Consider the following 18,227-nt stretch of genomic DNA (forward strand, 5'->3'; position numbering starts at 1 on the left):
TGCTGCCCAAATACAAATAGGATTGATCTAGGTTTTAGTTAATAATTAACACATGAAAAGAGAATGTACCATGATGTATTTCAAAATCTCGTGTCCCTATATACTCAATGAATTTTTTTCCTTAAATATTAGCAATATACTTACCATCACTAATACCCTGTTTTTGGTGGTGGTGTTTCTGAGACATGCCTGTACATATCAACTTTTAAAATAGTTTGTCAGCAAAATCCAGTCAAGACATTACGCTTCCCTTGAAGTCAGGTCTGCAGCTGAACGGGAGCCTGGCTCTCCACTCCTTGCACAGGGACAATTGCAACAATGCCCCAGTGCACTTAACAATTAATCTCCAATTTCTGCAAGTAAGTAGCAGGTGATGGCAACAGCTTTTTCTGTTGTTGTACCTGAAGTTACTTACTCAGACTGTAATTGAATTCCAGCACCTTGTCAGACTGTATCCCAAACTCACTCCTGGAAGCCAATGTCCAGCCTTGGTTCTGGGCCTGTCACCTCCTGTTCTGCCCTACAAACTTCCCCCCGTAGGGAAGGGCTGTCGATGGTCCCCTTGACTGTTCAGACCTCCATCCCCCTAACACGGCAATTAATTGATTGCCAACAGTGGAAGACTAACTCCAATCCTGTCCCCTACATCTTTGGTCTCTTTAAAAACAGCAGAGATCAATCCCCAAAACTGATCTGGATCAGTGCAGAAAAGGTGGACAGGCATGGCAAATTCCCTGCCTGCATTTGGGAGAGGTGAGAGCCCATCCTGTGCACAAAAGGAAACGTTCACAACTGGCATTTAAATACATTGACTCACTATTAGTGATTATCTGTAATTTTCCCCTGAGGGCGTTTATTTTCTAAAACGAAAAGGAAATTATCTAAATGCCTTAATTCTGTAGTTAAACAACAGCCTTATCTCCTGGGAACATCTCTCTGTGCCTAACAGCCTGTCTAGTGGATGTATTTTATTCTTAGGTGCCCCAAATTCTGTTAAGAGTTCACACCACTGAATACCACGTTCTGCAATGTGTTGGGCTGTTTCTTGATTCGCAGTCTAGGTTGAACTGTTCTGTACAAGGGAGACGCAAAGGGCAGTTTGAGACCTGCCTTTAAAGAACAGTCCATGCCTCACGCCTGCTCAGTTAGGAAATGTAACTCAGTAATCAAACTTAGCTCGATTTGTTTCATCTCCGTGAAGATCCGTGAGGCATTTCTAACTAGAACTTGTTTTGTGTGCAGCAAACAACCAAATATACCAACTTCCTACTCCAGGAAAGAAAACTGTTGTTACTGGGAGGTGACAGCCCGTGAGTTCCCGGGGAGCGGGCGGGGAGGAGTGAGTGTATGATGTCCTTGGAGAACGAGTTTCTCTGCAACTGCTGCTACATGAGAGATCGCAGGTGCGATGTGTCTTGCTAAAGCAGCACGACGGAGACACTGAGTGAAGGGAAAAGCGTTTTTATTTCCTCACCCTTCCCCCTCGGCCCCGTCATCGCTCCCCCTCTCGGTCCAGCGCAGGGGCCGCTGCCCCACGGACTCCCCGACGGCGGCACTGCAGCGGGGGACGGGAGGGGGCTACGCTCAGCCCCCCGGAGGGGACGGGTCCGGCCGTCGAATCTCTCCGCGGGCTCTTCTAAAGGGAGGAAAGGGCGCAGGGCAGCGGCGAGAGTCTCGCTTCCGAGGGGGCACCGGAGTCGCAGCGAGGTGCGGGCCCCCGGTGGAACGGGCGAAAGGCTGCGGGACCCCGCCTGCCGCCCGGAACCGGGATCTCCGCCCTCAGGGGGCCGTGGGGGTACACACGTGCTCCCTGAGGGGGCGAGAGGGCTCACCTCTCCCCGAGGAGCCCCTCTTCTCCCCTCTCCTCCCCGCCGGCCCCGTCTCACGCCCTGGCTCCCGCCCCCGGCGGCAGCTCTCCCCGGTGGAACCGGCCGGGAAGGATGCAGGCGGCAGCTCCGAGGTAATTATTAATGGCCGTGCCCACCGGGGCGGGAGAGGGGGGGGCGCGAGGTGAGATAAAATGGGGCGGCGGGGAGCTGGGAGCCGCCGTCGCGGAGCCCCGCCGGGAGCATGGCTCTCGCCGCCTTGCCGCTGTCGCTGCTGCTGCTGCTGCTCCTGGGGCGGCTGGGGCTGGGGGCGCCGGGGCAGGGCGTGGGCACCTGGTCCCGCTTTGCCCGGCTGCCCTACCCGCAGGACCATCTCTTCCTCCACGACACCTTCCCCGACGGCTTCCTCTGGGGCGCGGGCAGCGCAGCCTACCAGACGGAGGGCGGCTGGCGCCAGGGCGGCAAAGGCGCGTCCGTCTGGGACACCTTCGCCCACCGCCCGGCCACGCCGCCGGGGGCCGCCCCGCCGGGGCCCGTGGGCGGCGACGTGGCCAGCGACAGCTACAACAACCTGTTCCGCGACGTCGAGGGGCTGCGGCGCCTGGGAGTCTCGCACTACCGCTTCTCGCTGTCCTGGGCCCGGCTGCTGCCCAACGGGACGGCGCCCCCCAACCCCGCCGGGCTGGCGCACTACGGGCGGCTGCTGGCCCGCCTGCGGGAGATGGGCGTCGAGCCCGTCGTCACCCTCTACCACTGGGACCTGCCGCAGGCCCTGCAGGACGCCTTCGGCGGCTGGGCCAGCCCCGTCCTGCCCCAGCTCTTCCGTGACTACGCCGAGCTGTGCTTCCGCCACTTCGGCGGGCAGGTGCGCTACTGGCTGACGATGGACAACCCCTACGTGGTGGCCTGGCATGGCTACGGCACGGGGCGGCTGCCGCCCGGCGTGCGGGGAGGCCCGCGGCTGGGGTACCTGGCGGCCCACCACCTGCTCCAGGTAAATGGCGGCTGGCGCGAAGGGGCCCCGGCAGCTCCTTGGCCGTGCCAAGGTGCCGGGTGCGCAGGCCACCCTCAGCCCCGTTGGCACACCTGGCCCCTGGTCGGACACTGGCACGGAAAACAAATCCATGTGCCCGACAGAGCGTGGGCAGCAGATCTATGGGCAAAGGAAGCAAAACTCTAGGTATAAGGCAGGAACTTTGCGATTGAGTTGGTGGAGAGTTAAAGAACTCTGTTTTGCAGAAATGCCCTGTTCCGCCCGCAACAGTTCAATTGCCATTGTGGGAGGGTGAGGGTCTGCAGTCCCTGGACCGTACCAGTCCAGCACTGCCTTTCTAAGGTGGAAATGCTTAATACAACTGTACAGGGAATTTGTGTATTTGATAAAAACGGCTTACTGGGTTGATGGAGATGCTAGAGGTGGCCAAAATTTCATACGGAGACATTTTCTTGACAAAGCATGATGTTTCTTTGAGTGTGAGCACTTTTTGGTAAAAGACACCCTTAGTTCCCCAGTTAGTCTTGTAAGTGGTACAAGCAGTTTGCTAACTTAATTTTTATCCTGTGTATCTATATGGTGTAACTGTAATATTTGCTGGAGTCAACCCTTGTGGGTTTTCAGAGAGAATTAAGCAAAAGTGTGTACGAATCCTTCCAATGACAGGTGAAAAGGATTCAGCCAACTGGAATGGGGTGGCCATTTAGGTATGGTCTCTTGTACTTTAATACACATTCACAAATTCTGCTAATGTCTGTCTGCTAAGCACACACTTACTGGCAAGAGTGTTATTCTAATGAGTATTGTGTGTTAGATGTGAGCACAAAGAAAACATCCAATACTTGCCTTATTTGACTTTTTTCTGCTTTCTGGTATTACTTCTGCATTCTTTAATGCTACAAATAAGTCAAAGGGAAAATATAGATGGCAAAAATGTGGGTAAAATTTCAGGTTAAATTCCTCGTCCTGAAAAACGTTAAGCTTTTCATTTAGTTTTCACGGTGTGTACTTGGCTGTGTTTCATGCTTGAGTATATCCTGAATCACCATAGTATCACAGTCCCTCATAATCTCAAGCATGTGCTTGCTCTCATAAAAGCTCTGTGAAGCAAGATACTTTTCTATTTAACAGATGAGAAACTGAGGCACAGTCTTGCCCACACCATGTAAACAGTATAATTAAACTGGGAGGGTCTACTGATACTTGGTTTAGTGACAGAATCTTAGTATTTAGTTTTGTCCCAGTGACTGTCAGTCAGGATTTGCACATTAGTGGGCATTTCTTTTTACGCACAGTGGAAGGCAGCAAGGTACTGCCTTTCCCCCCACCCCCCATTTTATGAATGCGGTGCTGAAACAGATGCAATTAAGAGCCAAAGTGGCCACTGGTCGTTAGTGCCCTTTTCCTGGTGTGTGATCTTTGTAGAATATTGGTCAGTTACATTATACTTTCAGCTCTTCTAGAAGTCATATCCCCAAATCTCAAATCACCTGCAGAGAAAATGAGGGACATACATTATGTGCAGAGGAGCTTACATCCCTGACTTCTCCAGGTAGGAGTCTTAGTAGAGGCAGAGGTAGAGCCTAGCCCTTCAGCACAGAGAAGTGAACAGCTTTAGCACTAAGATCCTCCTTCGCCTTTTTACTTCTCTGTAGCGTATTGATACTACACCTTTCAACTTGTACAAACAGTGAAATAGGAGGAAGATACACAATACAGCTTCTTCACAGCCTGATATCCATGGAGATACTGGGTTAGGGTTAGGTTAAGTTGTGTAAGGAAAGATTAATGTTCTACCGTATATGGCAAAGAGTGAATTACATTTAAATGTAAATTAAATTGTCTTACACAGTTCTTGAGTGATTGACTTTGCAGCTTGAATGTTGTTCTTGAATGTGTGTCTGTGGGCTGTATAATTTTGTTGGTGAGTTTGGTCATTTTTTGGGAGTGTGCACAGCTTTGGTTTGTATCGAAGGGGTGCACAGCAGTACTGCTTTATCCCATAAGCTGCAGGATATGTGCAGCACTGGGCAGTGTTGCTGGGAGATAGCATCCTCCCAGACCCACTGGAAAGCATGTGGCCGAATCCTCTCACACAAAGAAAACCCCCTTTCAGTTGTCTAACCTTTTGCTGCTTATGTCGTAAGGTCTGGTCCCTGGTGTCTTCTTAATCCTTCTCTTTGTCATTCTTGTGTTTTATTTTTTTCCAGAGAGGTTGAGTTTGCCATCACGCTTGGTTTTCTTTGAAGTTAGAATTTGTTGTTATAATTGTTTGGCTCTTAGCAAATGAGCAGACTAGCTCTTAATATGCATGATTTCTGACTTATTTACAGTACGCAGTTTAAGTGTCTTCTTTCTGCATTTATTCAAAGCCAAGACTTGCATAAGTGGAAAGCTAAAGCTAATGAAAGCTGATGCCTCCTAATTTATTTTACTGGATGCTAATTATGTTAAAAAGCAAAATAATTTCCTTTAAGTTCTTTAAAATTCAACAGATATAAATGTGGATTTTGGGTTTTGTTTTCCTGAGCAACTTATTTATTATCTGAAAAAATAATCAAATAAGAGTTTGATTCAATTTAGGTTGTTCAATTCAGAGTTGGTGAAAACAGGGCAATGAAGTTTGATTTAAGTAATGATGTTTGAATTCAGCTTGAATGGATTTCATCATATTGTACTGAATTTTTAAATTACCTCTCATTTTTCTGAACTTCCTTAAGTGAGTCATAACAGATGCTAAATTGACAGAGACACTTTTTTATAGACAGGACCAAATAAAAATAGTGTAAAAAACTTGTAAGAAAAAATTACTTTATTAATGCCTTCTTGGTGCATACTTGAGGGATGTTGATCAGTATTCAGTGAAAATGTCACCCTTTTATAGTATTTCCACTGACACTTGTCGCTTTTGATATGTCTAAGCCCTTCAAATGTGGTAAGAAGTGGAGGAAGCTGTTCATGTTTATTCACAAAATAAATGGAATGGATCAAGTATGTTTCATAAAAGTTGGCATTCTCTCAAGTCAACAGCCAGAAAATGTAATGCCAGCAATCTGTCATGCATATGATGCATCTCTTTCTCCAGATAGGAGTTGAGAGAGGTCAGTGTATTATGTTCTGGTTTTTGCAAATGCATTTTTTCATTAATGGTTCACAGTATGTTGTTTGAGTTGAACATACTTGGATTTACTCAATATAAACAGCATTTGCAGAAACAGAAGAACGTCTTTTCCCCAAAGAAGTGAGTGGAACTGCTGCCTGGAAACCAGTCACATAGCAACAGACTGATTTCTATTCCAAAACTCTTTCCAAAACAGAAGGTAAGTACTCTTTTGTTGACCTTCAGTGCTAAACCTAATAAACTATCAGTAATTCCAGCGTAGGAGAGTGGTCTTTTCTTCGTGTGTATTGTTTCTTTCAAAATTCAGACATCCCTTAAACTTTCACTCAGTGCAAATGGAATGATTTGGGATTTTCCTGAAAGTAACACAGCTCATCATAGTTGTGAAGGCATACCTAGTTTTCAGAAAAAAGGAGGAATACTTCTAAATAATAGTATTTTTTTCCTATTCTTGCTTTCTTAAGGTGTAATTCAAAGAAGAGCAAAGAAGAAATTGATTCTTGCCTGGGTTTCAGTATCAGTTGGGTAGTATCTATTTACACTAGTGATTGTTCTACTCATTAATCATTTGAATCAGGTTTCTTTCAAATATCGTATTTGACAAAGAAGTGCAGTCAAACCAATAGTGCAAGTTCAGGTCTGATGCTGCAGTTTTCTGTGCCAGTAGCTGCCAAAAGTTACACTATGTTCACAAATTATATTAAAAGTTATAGCAAGTAGTTTTTAAGCTTTAATCATTAAAAGAAAAAAAAAGCATTGAGTTTGATTTTAAAATGCGATAAACAGAGGAGTTTGGGTTTCACGAATGCTGATTTTATTAAAATTAGCTCCAAAGATGGAATACATAACTTTCCCTTTGCCATTCCTACCTGAATCCATACATGTTTGCAAAAGGATTGTTGTTTTCAAATACTCTATTGTAATAAAAAAACCAGTTTGTTACCTTTACAGAGTACTTTGATCTATACTCATAGAAATACCAGGACTGCATTGAGAATAAAGCGTTACCATGGAAGAGTAAGAGTGGACCTCCCTCAAGTGTAGGGGTTCCATAACTTGAAAAGCTTTTTAGAAATTATAGGAAATCTTAGCAAAACTCAACAGGCAGGACCTGGAAAGACCACACGGAAGTGACTGAAGTGGAGTGGAAGCAGAATTTGTGTGTTCTCTGTGTGGAAGGAAACCAGGTCAAGCCTGTAGGCACGTTAAGTCCCACCTCAGCTCTTCTGCTGTTCATTATGAGGATGAGGATTTCTTGAGAGTCTGTTCATGATGATGTTTTTAGTGCTTGGTAGCTGTGGCTGTATAGCTGTGAATCTTGGTAAATTCTGTTGGCAGCCCTAAATCTGTTTTCATGTCTCATTTGAAGTGCCACCCGCCTGATTTCTAATTGTTGTTGTAGCTGTTGCTGGAGGTACCTAGGTGATATTTCTGGTTCCTAGCCAAGGTAGTCTAGTATGCTTCCTTTTTAAATAGCAGTTTTTCATGTTGGGCAGGGCTCTGCTCAGTGCTGGGAAGATAATGACTGCTGGTTAACTGCAGTTTGCTACAGATAGGGGTGTTTAGATTGGCAACACAGAATTCACATCTGGTAAAATCTCACCGGGTACATGAGTGTAAAGCTCCTTGATACTGTTTCATTTTGCATTAATAAAGCCTCATGAAGTGTGAGATATTCTTTGTTCTCCTCCTCAAGTGGGAGAGATCCTGTATTTGTTGTAGTTTTGAGGAATCCAAAATGAAGTGTGTCACTGTATTCCTTTGTATTACAAACTTCCAGTTTCCATTTCACCTTGTTTCTGTGGATGGTTTCCAGTATGTAAAGGTAGTTGATGGACATAATTCCTACTTGTACTTGGGACCTGGAAAATAAAGCTGGTGAGACATATGTTGTAGTTCAAGATAGTTCATAATTTTTTAATGCCTGTATTTCCCTTTTGACTGAAAGCTAGGAGCTCTGAGAGCTTTTTCCCTGATAGGTCAAGTAGCAACCTCTGTTCCACGACCATCAGCAGGTTGGAAGTGCAGAGACTGTCCTTTCTTTTGAAAAGTAGAAATGCTCTATCATGTAAGAGAGAGTTGTTCCACTCATCAAGTACCCATCTTCTAGAAGGTCAAATGCTCTTGCTTTGGTTGACACTGGGCTTACCTTAGGTTTGTTCCTCACATTTATTTACTCTTTCTTAACAGCATCTTCTTCCCAGTGTACTCCGGGGAGCAAAACATTTTTCCCCCCGTCTTTTATTTTTTCTTCAACTAGTTAGAAGCAGTGAATATGTCAGTACAGCTGATGGCAATGTTGGCAAGCTGTGACAATTAGGACAGGATGTAGGCATTTAGAGGCATTTTGTTTTAATTATTTTGGCTGCTGTGATGCAGATCCTTCTTTTGGAGAAATGTGAAAGAACAGATGTGTATGTAGACACATCTGTAGTTTGCTTAGCTGCAGTTTAAGAGTCTTGTGGCTTTCAGTTAGTAATTGGCAGAGTTTAAAGGCAGTTTGATAATCCTTGCAACTGAGTGCGTGATTTATGTGTTTGGTTGTTGCTGATGAGCAGATAAACTGCTGAACTTAATCTGAAGGTGCAAGCCTTATGTTGACAAAGTTTTAAAAAAGCCAAGAAACCAGCAATCAAAGGAGTCTACTTGTGCAGACTTGTAGGTAAAGGAGGGTATGCAGGAGAATTTCTTCTATTTTTCTTTCCCCAAATGATAAAGAAGAGAAAATTATGAAGACACGCTTCTGAAGAAGTAGAGGAGGTGATCTCTGTGTAAAATGATGAGGCCAGGTTGAATGGGGCTTTGAGCAACCTGGTCTAGTGGAAGATGTCACTCCTGCCCATGGCAGTGGGGTTGGAACTAGATGACTTTTAAGGTCCCTTCCAACCTAAGATAATCTGTGATTCTATGGCAGGTTTTAGCAATTATAGGATGTGTGCTACCAGTTTTAAGTATTAAATAAAACTTACTCATACTTTAGTATTTGTCTGCCAAAGCATATAGAAAAATATCACAGTCAAAACTGTGAATGTTGATTTTAGATTAAAACAGAAGAATGGAGCAGAAGAATATGGTTGTAGACAACATCTCAGGATCCTTAGGAAAATACTGAAATGAAGATTGGACAGATCTCTGAAGGAGAAGGTGACTCATTGAATATGACCATGAAAGAAGAGACTGGCTTCTGGAGAACAGCTGAATTACTTCACATGGGAGAAAATGTGTCAGCAGAAAGAGAAGGTGAGTTTTCAAGATGGGAGAAAAAGTACAAAAGGAGAAAGTGATATTGGCCAATGTAAGGGACTGGCGCCTTTGGTAAATGGGTTGAGTAGAAAATGAACGATACCAAGGAAGGGAAGGAATTAGACTCACACTGATGCTCTCTGTAAATACTTCTGGACATAAATATCAATGACAGGAAGAAAATTCAGAGTTAAAAGACCAAATGCATGCACACACAAAAGGTTATCAGTACAGTTAGATTGACTCTTAGAAGTCATGGTTAGCTTTGGAAGAGAGAGCTGCTGGAATGGTCTTTCAGTATTAATGGTAGGAACAAAAATCTTTTAAGACAGCTACAGCAGTTTGGGAAAATAGAGTTGATGCATTTGGTGGCAGTGGAGGTGACAGTAGCAGTAAGTGTGAAATCTTCCTCTTTGCTTGCAAGTTCATAACAATGATATAAGGCATAGTCTAAATCTGAGAATATCATTCAATGAAAAAAACAAAGTACAGTCTATATTAACAGTGAACAGTTTGTTTAGTCTATCAGTGATGGCAACTTCTGGTTTACTGTAGCTTCAGCTTTAATCTGAGAGCACAAAACACTCATAAGAAGCCTGTCTGTTAGGTTTGTGGTGTGTCTCCCTGGAGATTTGTCAGGGAGGGTCCTTTGAGATGCATGGAGTAAGAAAATGCATTTTAAGAATATCTGGATTTGGCCACATTGAAGCCCATTTGTTTAGCTTCATCTCTGTGTATGTTTATTTTGAGAAGAGGTAGACTTCTGTGTTATGAAGAATTGCAAAACTTTAAAGCTTAGTTTTGTTTTGATTCTGAAAAACCCCCAACCCATATTCTAAATTCTCCCAGTTACTGAAATCTTTACAAGATGCTGTTTACAACAGTTGGTATAGGAACTGGGGGACTGGGGCCACAGGTGATTCCAGTGCTACCCAACGGCTAGATCTCTGTGACATCTGCGTGATGGAAAGCACAGGGGCTTTTGCACATCTCAGGATCTGGCCAGCCTGGGGAGCTGAAAGGCCAGGGAGTGCTGCAAGACACCCTGCAACACATTCTTCAGCAATGGGGAGAGCTGACAGGGGACCATGCACATTGCCAGGGGACTGTCACTTCAGTCTGCATGTGGTCATTTTGTTACTTGCACATTAGCTCTGACGCTGACAGCTGAGATTCGATTTTGTTTTTAGTCACACCTCTAAAGACAGCTGAACGGTTCAAAATTGGCTGGGAGAGAGTATCCTATGGAATGCCTTGCAATTTTTTGAGTCCAAAAGTCAACCCAGAAATGCTTTTGTAGGTTTATCAGTTTAATGCTCTAAGGGCTAGAAAATGTTGGTACCACTGGGATTATATTTTACAAGGTATTTGCTTTACAGTTGGGAAGACAGTAGCATCTGTTTTGATCCTGCTTGTAGAAAAGATTTCAGATGGTTGGGTGGGGAAAGGGGACAGACTTGTAGCTGCTGGTCACATGTTCTGGTAAGAGTTCACAGTGATTTTCCAATGCCTTTTCTCAGTCAGCTTTTTTCTTGTTCTCTTGAATATGTAGTAGCTCTGGATCAGTTGTTTTTCAGAGCTGAGGGCAGAGTTTACTTAATTTGTTTGTTTAACTTCCAGCATTTTAAGAAATTAAATAATTTTTTTGCTGCAGGCATGAAACTGTTGAACATAGTCACTGATTAATTATTCTAATTACGATTCCTTAGATATATATGGAAATGGTAGAATTATGCAGCATGTCTTTTCTTTTGAGAAAGTAGGTTGGGAAAATATTGCATTGTAAGCTCAGTGATTTTTTAAAAAATGTATTTTGTAAGTAATAACATATTGCTTAAAAATCAATTGAACAAATCTGACCTTATGGTTGAGAAGAAAGTTCAGCTGACACCTGGCTGTACAGTGGTGACACGGTCTTTGTAATACACTTATTTAATTCCTCATTTCTTTTCCTGTCACAGTACAGCGTTAACTTGGGTACAAATGATGCTTGCAGAGAGAACGACCACTGCAACAGGATGTCCATCACCAGTTATATATGCCCTCAGGAGGCAAAAATCCAGGCCAGAAAGAGTTGTAACAAAACATGGGGTGATAGGAAGGAGGAGTATTGGGAAAACAGATAATGCATGAGGATCTGGTGAGATGGGGGGGGGGGGGGGTGACTGTCCAAGAGTGGGAATGCAGGAGCTGAGTTTATGAGGCAATACTACATTTTCACGTGTATATTTAGCATTAAAAATGAGATGGCCTGGAGTCCTCAAGGATGAGTTGTTCCCTGTTTCATTTTTTTCTATAAATTTCATATGAATTATTTTGAGGAAGCTGACTGGTGATTTAAGGAAATTACAGACCACGCTTCACGAGGATGGGGCCTAATTCAAAGTTTGTCTTGGCTTATGGTGTCCATTTAACTGTCCCTACATTGCCACCAGGACTGGGAGTGGGGGTCACCGTGAGTAGCCTGCTAAAGAAAGGAGGGATGATACATTAGGTCTGGATTTATCAAAGGAGCTTAAGGAAAATAAGTGAAAATTGATTTTCCCTTTAGCTTTTTGGGGAACCCTGTCACTTTCAAGCAGTTAAGTAAATTCGCAGATTGAACAGATGTGTTCCTCTTATCTTGAGGAAAATGTACATTCCCACATTTCAAGCAGCATCTCTGTGTATGAAATGCAAGACCTTGGAAATACACTGAAGGAGCTCTTGAACTCAGTTTACCATCCTACTTCCCTTGCCAGCTATGAATATGTGTCTTGTTTTTAGAGAAGAGAGTATTGGGGTATATCGCACAGGGCAGGGAACAGAGCTGTGGGAATATGATTCAGCTGCAGTTTTGCATCTTAATTATATGCTTGGTGGGGAAAAAAAAAACCCTTTTTCTTCATACCGCCCTGTCATATTAGCTAGCACTTTCTAATCTTCCTAATACCTCCCAAATTCAAAAAGTAATATAATGTCATTAGAGCAAGTCAGAAAGATATAAAACCTTTGAAACTGGAATGTGCTGATTCATTGAAATGAAAATATTTGAGAGACTTCAGTTTTCCAGAAAAACTTGAGAACTAGGAGAAATAAATATCAATCGTTTTGCTGTAGAAATTCTTGGTTTTCTATTTTAATATAATACTGGAAAATTTCATTTTGATGTAGTGAGTCAGTCAGTCATTTCACACCCTGCCTTCTGTATTCTGTCACTGGATGAGTGCCCACTGCTTCAAACTGGGTCAGTTTACCCTTGTGAAATTGCTGTTTAACCTGCTGCAATATGACTGACTTATTGAAGCTGCAGATTGATGCTTTTTATTCTTTGATGAAAGAAGTAAAACAGAGCTGTCAGGACAGAATTCTTGCACCGTAGAGGTTACTCTGTGTCTCTTATTTGTAGCTGGGCTGCTTGTGCCACTTTTGTGTGAAACTGTAATTATTCAGTCATTTATCCAGCTCCTCTTTCCTATTTCTGGTAAAAAGAAAAGTGGTACTTGAAGGAGGCAGTTGCTTAAAAGGGGAAAAATTTCTAATGAAAGCAGCATCAAATTGGCACGGTCATTCTGATTCTGAGTACTAGAACCAGCAAACTGTGGCACAGGGAAGTTCAGAAAGAGGCTTTTTCCATATCTCAGCTTAGGGTAATGAATTAGAAACCACTTCAAAATTGGTTGGTGGTGAAATGGTTGTAGCAAGAGCATTGTAACAATAAGCCATGAAAGGCGAGAACCCTAAACCCCACCAGTCAGATCTCACTTTACCCAGGCTGGACTCTTCTGGAGAGTAATGTTTCCTGTGTTACTTGTAATTTGGAGTAGGTTTGTAGAAACCAGAGGGGATGAGCATTGATCTGGATTAGATACTGATGCTGGCCTGTGGGAGCTGGTTTTGCAGGGTCTTGCCTTGTGGTCAGGAAAGAATTTAAATTGTCAAGGAATAGTGATTTTTTTTTTTTTGTTAGGTATCTTTTTTTTCCCCTTTCTTTATGCCATGGCCAGACTCCCAGGATCACTAAGGCATTTTACCTAAGTAATTTGCCTTCTGATGCAAGGGTTTAGGATTGTGATGATATCTTTGCTTTTCCTGGTTTATTCCTGTGGTTCACTATGACATCTAGAGCGTTTGGCATGTTTTTCTTGTGTTAAATATCTTGGAACTGGCTTTTTAGCTCATAATGCCATGAACATAGAATAACAGAATCACAGGATGGTTTGTGTTGGAAGGAACTGTAAAGATTATCTAGTTCCAACCTTCTTGCCATGATGTGACTTCCCACCCTCAAGGGGGAGGCAACACCCAAGATTCATAGATGCTCATGGTCGAAAAGGAATGACAAGAATCAGAGGGTCCACAGGTTATCTTCTAGACTTCTACACATGGGAAGGGACACCTTCTGCTAGATCAGGTTGCTCAAAGCCCTGGCCAGCCTGAGCTTGATCAAAGGAATGGGATATCCACAGCTTTGCTGGGCAACCTGTTCCAGTGCCTCACCACCTTCGAATTTCTTCTGAATATCTAATCTAACTCTTCCCTCTTTCAGGTTAAAGCCATTCCCCCTTAGCTAATCACTACATGCCCTTGTGAAAAGGCTTCCCTCTCCAGCTTTCCTGTAGCCCCCCTTTAAGCCCTGGAAGGTGCTGTGAAGGGAGTCTTCACTTCTCCAGGAGGGGGCATATACTATTGTGTAGTGTTTGGGGCTAGAGGCTTGCTACAATATTGCAGGCCACTAAGCTTCATGATTCCTGTATCTCTTTTCCATTTTTTTGTCTTGGGACTGTTCACTTTGAGTGAATGCTCCTGGGGAATATGTTTTTTTAGGGATGAAGTGAGTATGGAAGACCAAACTACAAAAAGAGCGAGCAATAAGAAAGAGTCAAACATATGTTGGAGCAGCATGTTCCCAGTGTGGGAAAGGACCTGGAGAGTCTCAAAAGACCTGTGGGGCACTAGCATTTTGTAGACCCAAGATCGCATAGAAATGCCTGAGTGAGCTATTTAAGTGTCTAGGGGCAAAAAATTATACTGACAGGTATACACAGACAAGGGAGTTAATTGTTATGTGAAATACGTAGAGTAATTTACCAAAATAAACTGTTAACTGCCAGAGAGGGAGGCTTGCTGTGACACAAACACTGACATTGGACATAAAATAGAAACAGTAGCAATGACAAGCTGCCCGGCAGACTCAGGTTTTTTGTTACATAATAAAGCAGTTCCAGGTTTTTGAGTGACTGGTGCAAGCAGCTGAAGATTTTTCTCTGAAGCACCTTATCTTGGAACTGCTTCCATGATAATGAGATGGGTTAGACACCCATTGTAGTGTGACTCTTATATTCTATTATTACTCTCCTACAAGTGTAAGGAAATAGTACATTCTCAGTCCCCATATTATATTTCTGGTAAGATTAATTATCGATCCCGCCCCTGAATAACTCACTATTGTTTTGTGCAGTAACTATGCAGAGGAGTTTTGGAAGCACCAGCCCAGAGCATCAGTTTTGTGTCTCAAAATCTTCAAAGAGTAGAAGATGTAGAGAAGACATATAGGCAGTGGGTGTCATTCTGGAGTGTGGCCTATGAAACCACTGCAGTTCTGCACTGGTGGAATGACAGTGCTGATGTAAATGCTGAAAAAAATGTACACTATTGCAACTGTTGCATAACATGGTAGTTCACATACAGCTAAATACCTGTTCTAAGTGAAAAAATTGTCTTTTGTTTTATTGACTGTGAAATGGATGGTTTAACTGAAGAGTAGTCTGGGAGATATGAAAGTAATTTTTTTATCAGCTTGGCTCATCCAGATTGGGGACACAGGAGAACATGCAAGGAAACCAGTCTGCCTAACCAAGGCTGGATATGGCCCATACAGAACGATCTGTTTTGGTGTCAGTTGGCCACCAGCTCTCGAGACAGGCATCATGGTGCTCATAGGAGAGCTGGGTGGAGATTAGAGACTGCAGAGTCCCCGCGCTCATGTTTGCATATCCTGTCTGGCATGGAAATAATTTGTTGGTACAGCTGGGGCAGTCTTCAACCTGCAAAGATTATCAATAGCAAATGGTAGTTCCCCAATGTCCGAAAAAACAATGTTAAAGTACCCGGAGTTCACCTCCACCCCCAGTATGCTGTCAGCAGCAGGACATTTTGCTACTTTGAGTGAGGCTGTAGTATGGAAAATTACTCCTGTCCCACAGTTCAGAAGCGTCATCATTGTGTTGGTCTTCCAGGCAGTGTTTGCATCAGCTCCGAGACACAGTTTGGCATCTGCTTGGCCTTGCAATAGCTGGCTTTCCAGTAACCATTATAAAATGTTGTTTAGCGTAAAGATACTTCTTTTAAAGTGGTTTGGCAGCATTCCCAGTGATTCCAGAGAGAAGAGCAGTTAGGACTTGTTCTCCAGCTCTGAGGCAGCTGTCCACTGGTCTGACCAGGGGTGGAGCTGTATGTACTTTGGCTCTGCACCACAGCTAGCGAGTAAAGACACGGACTAAGTTGTCCTTGGCTGCCTGCAGTCCTTCAGCGTACAGCTACGTAATGTGAAGTGGTGGGCCAGGAGCTCCAGGGTTATGCAGCGGCGCTGTGTGAGGGCTTGTGATGGCTGGGTGGAGAGGGAGGAGTGCAATGCATGGGCTTTGCTGTAAGATGCAGTAGAGCCATCTCTCTTGAAAACTGTGGAAGTAAATGCAGGGGACAGCAATCACACTTGAGCTAGTTTTAGGATGTGTTCACCAGAGAAACCTACATTTGAACTTGCCATCCTAGGTTCCTCTTCCAGGTGATGGAGAGTAGTGAGCATGGTATCTCTTGTTCTATGACAAAAAATACAATAATTGTCCCATTTCTGTCTGTGGGATATAGGTAAACCTGTGGTGACAAACTCAAGCCCAGACATTTTGTAGACAGACTTTTATCCTTAGTATAATTAGAGTGTGGAGAGGTTCGGTAGATGACAGAAGAGGGAAGTACTGAGGGGCTAGTTCAAAAATTGGCTTGAGGTGCTTTGTGTTCCTGTGACTTCTCAGAGGGTGACATATGGTCTTAATCAAATGCAAATTTTGCCTGAGTCTCCCCTATTCCAGGCATGTGGTATCTTGTGCATGTCTGTGGGGAAGACCTGTATCACATAACTCTCCCCTGGTTTTCCTGGCCAGGGAGCTGAATCTTCCAACCCAGGAAAGCAGCTGATGTTCCCCCCACAAGGGTGGTCAGTAGCACCTGCTTGATCCTGTAAAGCCAGAGCAAGCAAGTAGCCATGGTGTCCCATGTAAGATGTCATGGACATTGAGCAACCCCATCTTGTGGCTCTTCATTCATTTTTCCCAGTCAGCTGCTGCTGACCCACTGTGGCTGCTGGAGTATGCTGAAAGCATTTCATGCTTTTTCCAAAAATATAAAGAGAGCAGTCCTTGTAAAATATTGTTTAAAACATAGCTTCCCCCCCCCCCCCCCCCCCCCCCCCCCCCCCCCCCACTTTAAATAACAGTCTTTTTACCACTAGTTGGAACTGATATGCAAATGCAAACATACACTAGTTGCCACAGTCGTCTTCTGTCTGGAAACAAAAGATGCCTCTTTCCTTTAGGGGCCCCATTATTTTCTCCAAGGAAGTTATTGAACCTCATGTCAATTTAAGTAATGCAATAGGTATTTACTAGCTGTGATAAGCAGAAAATTTAAAAATGCCCATTCAGTCTTAAAAATAAATAAAACCTCATTATTTTAAAACAAAACACAGGTATCTTGCAGTCACCTAAGAAAAAGTAGCACAAGGAAAGACATACAGCCATCAGGTAGTGGGGAAAAAGAGAGTTAAAAAAAATTGTACTTCCAAAATGTTTTTTGTCAGATCTATCAAGAAAGGTTATCATGTTGAGCACTGGGATTCATAGACAGGAAAGGTTAATGAGGGCGAGGGCTAGGTAAATGTTGATAACTGCAGGTGCAATGAACAAAAAATGCTATGAATTTACAGTATCAAAGTCAAGCCAGGCCCATCTGATAGCTTTCTGTGATAACTGTCCAGAAAAAGAAAAATGATAATCAATCTGTATTTTCAGTAAGACGTTTGAAATGGTGGCACATGAGTTACTGTTTCAGTGGAGAAAGATGAGAATTTTCAGCAGTAGCTAGGAAATTGCTAAAACAAGTACCATAGTGAGTTGCACTGAATGTAGAAGCATCAGTCACAAAGGGCAGTTCACAGCTGAACTTCTTAATGTATTTTAACTCCCATGTCTTGCACAGGCTAGGATTGCACTACTTAGAGCATGAGCTAAACTTGAGGAGACCATGCCAGTGCAAAGGATAATCAAAATAATAAACAGATGGAATGGAAAGACTCCGTTTTTTTTCCATAAGATGAGAACTTGCTGATCACAGCGTGACCATCAGATGCGAATATAATCCAACTGTGACAAAGACACATTTGTTTCTAGTCTGTACCAGGTGATTTTCCCAGCAAAGATAAGGAATTACCTTACCAGAACATGGCTTATTTACCTGAACAAGAACACTAGGAGAGGATATTCTTCTTATCTGTAAAGAGATCAGTGGTAAAAACAAGTGAAGGAAAATAACTAAGTGCAGGGAAAGTTTTGATGCAAGAACAAGAGTGTTTGGACTGAGAATGAATAAATTTGACCTGAAAGTCAGGGGAAAAAGAAAGCCATTTGTGAAGTGTGATTCTGTAGTCATCTTCTAGAGAGAGTAGTATGAACGAAATACCTTAGCCTATGTTAAAGTGAATCTGGATCAGGTTATAAATAGGATTGTGTCATATATTTGCCCATAGAAGCACTGAATTGAATCTGATACCCTTGAGGCTCTTCCTAATTTTATGATCCAGTTTTCCTAATCCCTGTCAGATAGTAGGCACAGGATCATAAATATGGTAATGGCTTTCTTTTTCAGTAAGATTTTTTTTTTGTATTTCTGTTAAAATTCCCCGCAATTCTAGCATGGTAATATCGCTCATCACTATCTCCTCTTTACTGTATCATTTAACAAAGCATTTGCAGTGTTTTACTCAGAATGTTTCACACTTTTATGTGAC

At 43.2% G+C, this 18,227-nt stretch overlaps 1 protein-coding gene across 1 annotated transcript in view; it reads left to right on the top strand.

The window, feature by feature from the left end:
- Nucleotides 1-2,020: 2,020 nt before the first annotated feature.
- The window catches only part of KL (klotho), a 48,295-nt gene continuing 32,088 nt past the window's right edge, over nucleotides 2,021-18,227 (top strand). The window contains 2 exon segments of the mRNA XM_039566346.1: nucleotides 2,021-2,042; nucleotides 2,045-2,820. Coding sequence (XP_039422280.1) covers nucleotides 2,021-2,042; nucleotides 2,045-2,820 — 798 coding nt within the window.

This window comes from Corvus cornix, chromosome 1 (assembly GCF_000738735.6).
Source record: "Corvus cornix cornix isolate S_Up_H32 chromosome 1, ASM73873v5, whole genome shotgun sequence".
Taxonomy (NCBI): Eukaryota; Metazoa; Chordata; class Aves; order Passeriformes; family Corvidae; genus Corvus; species Corvus cornix.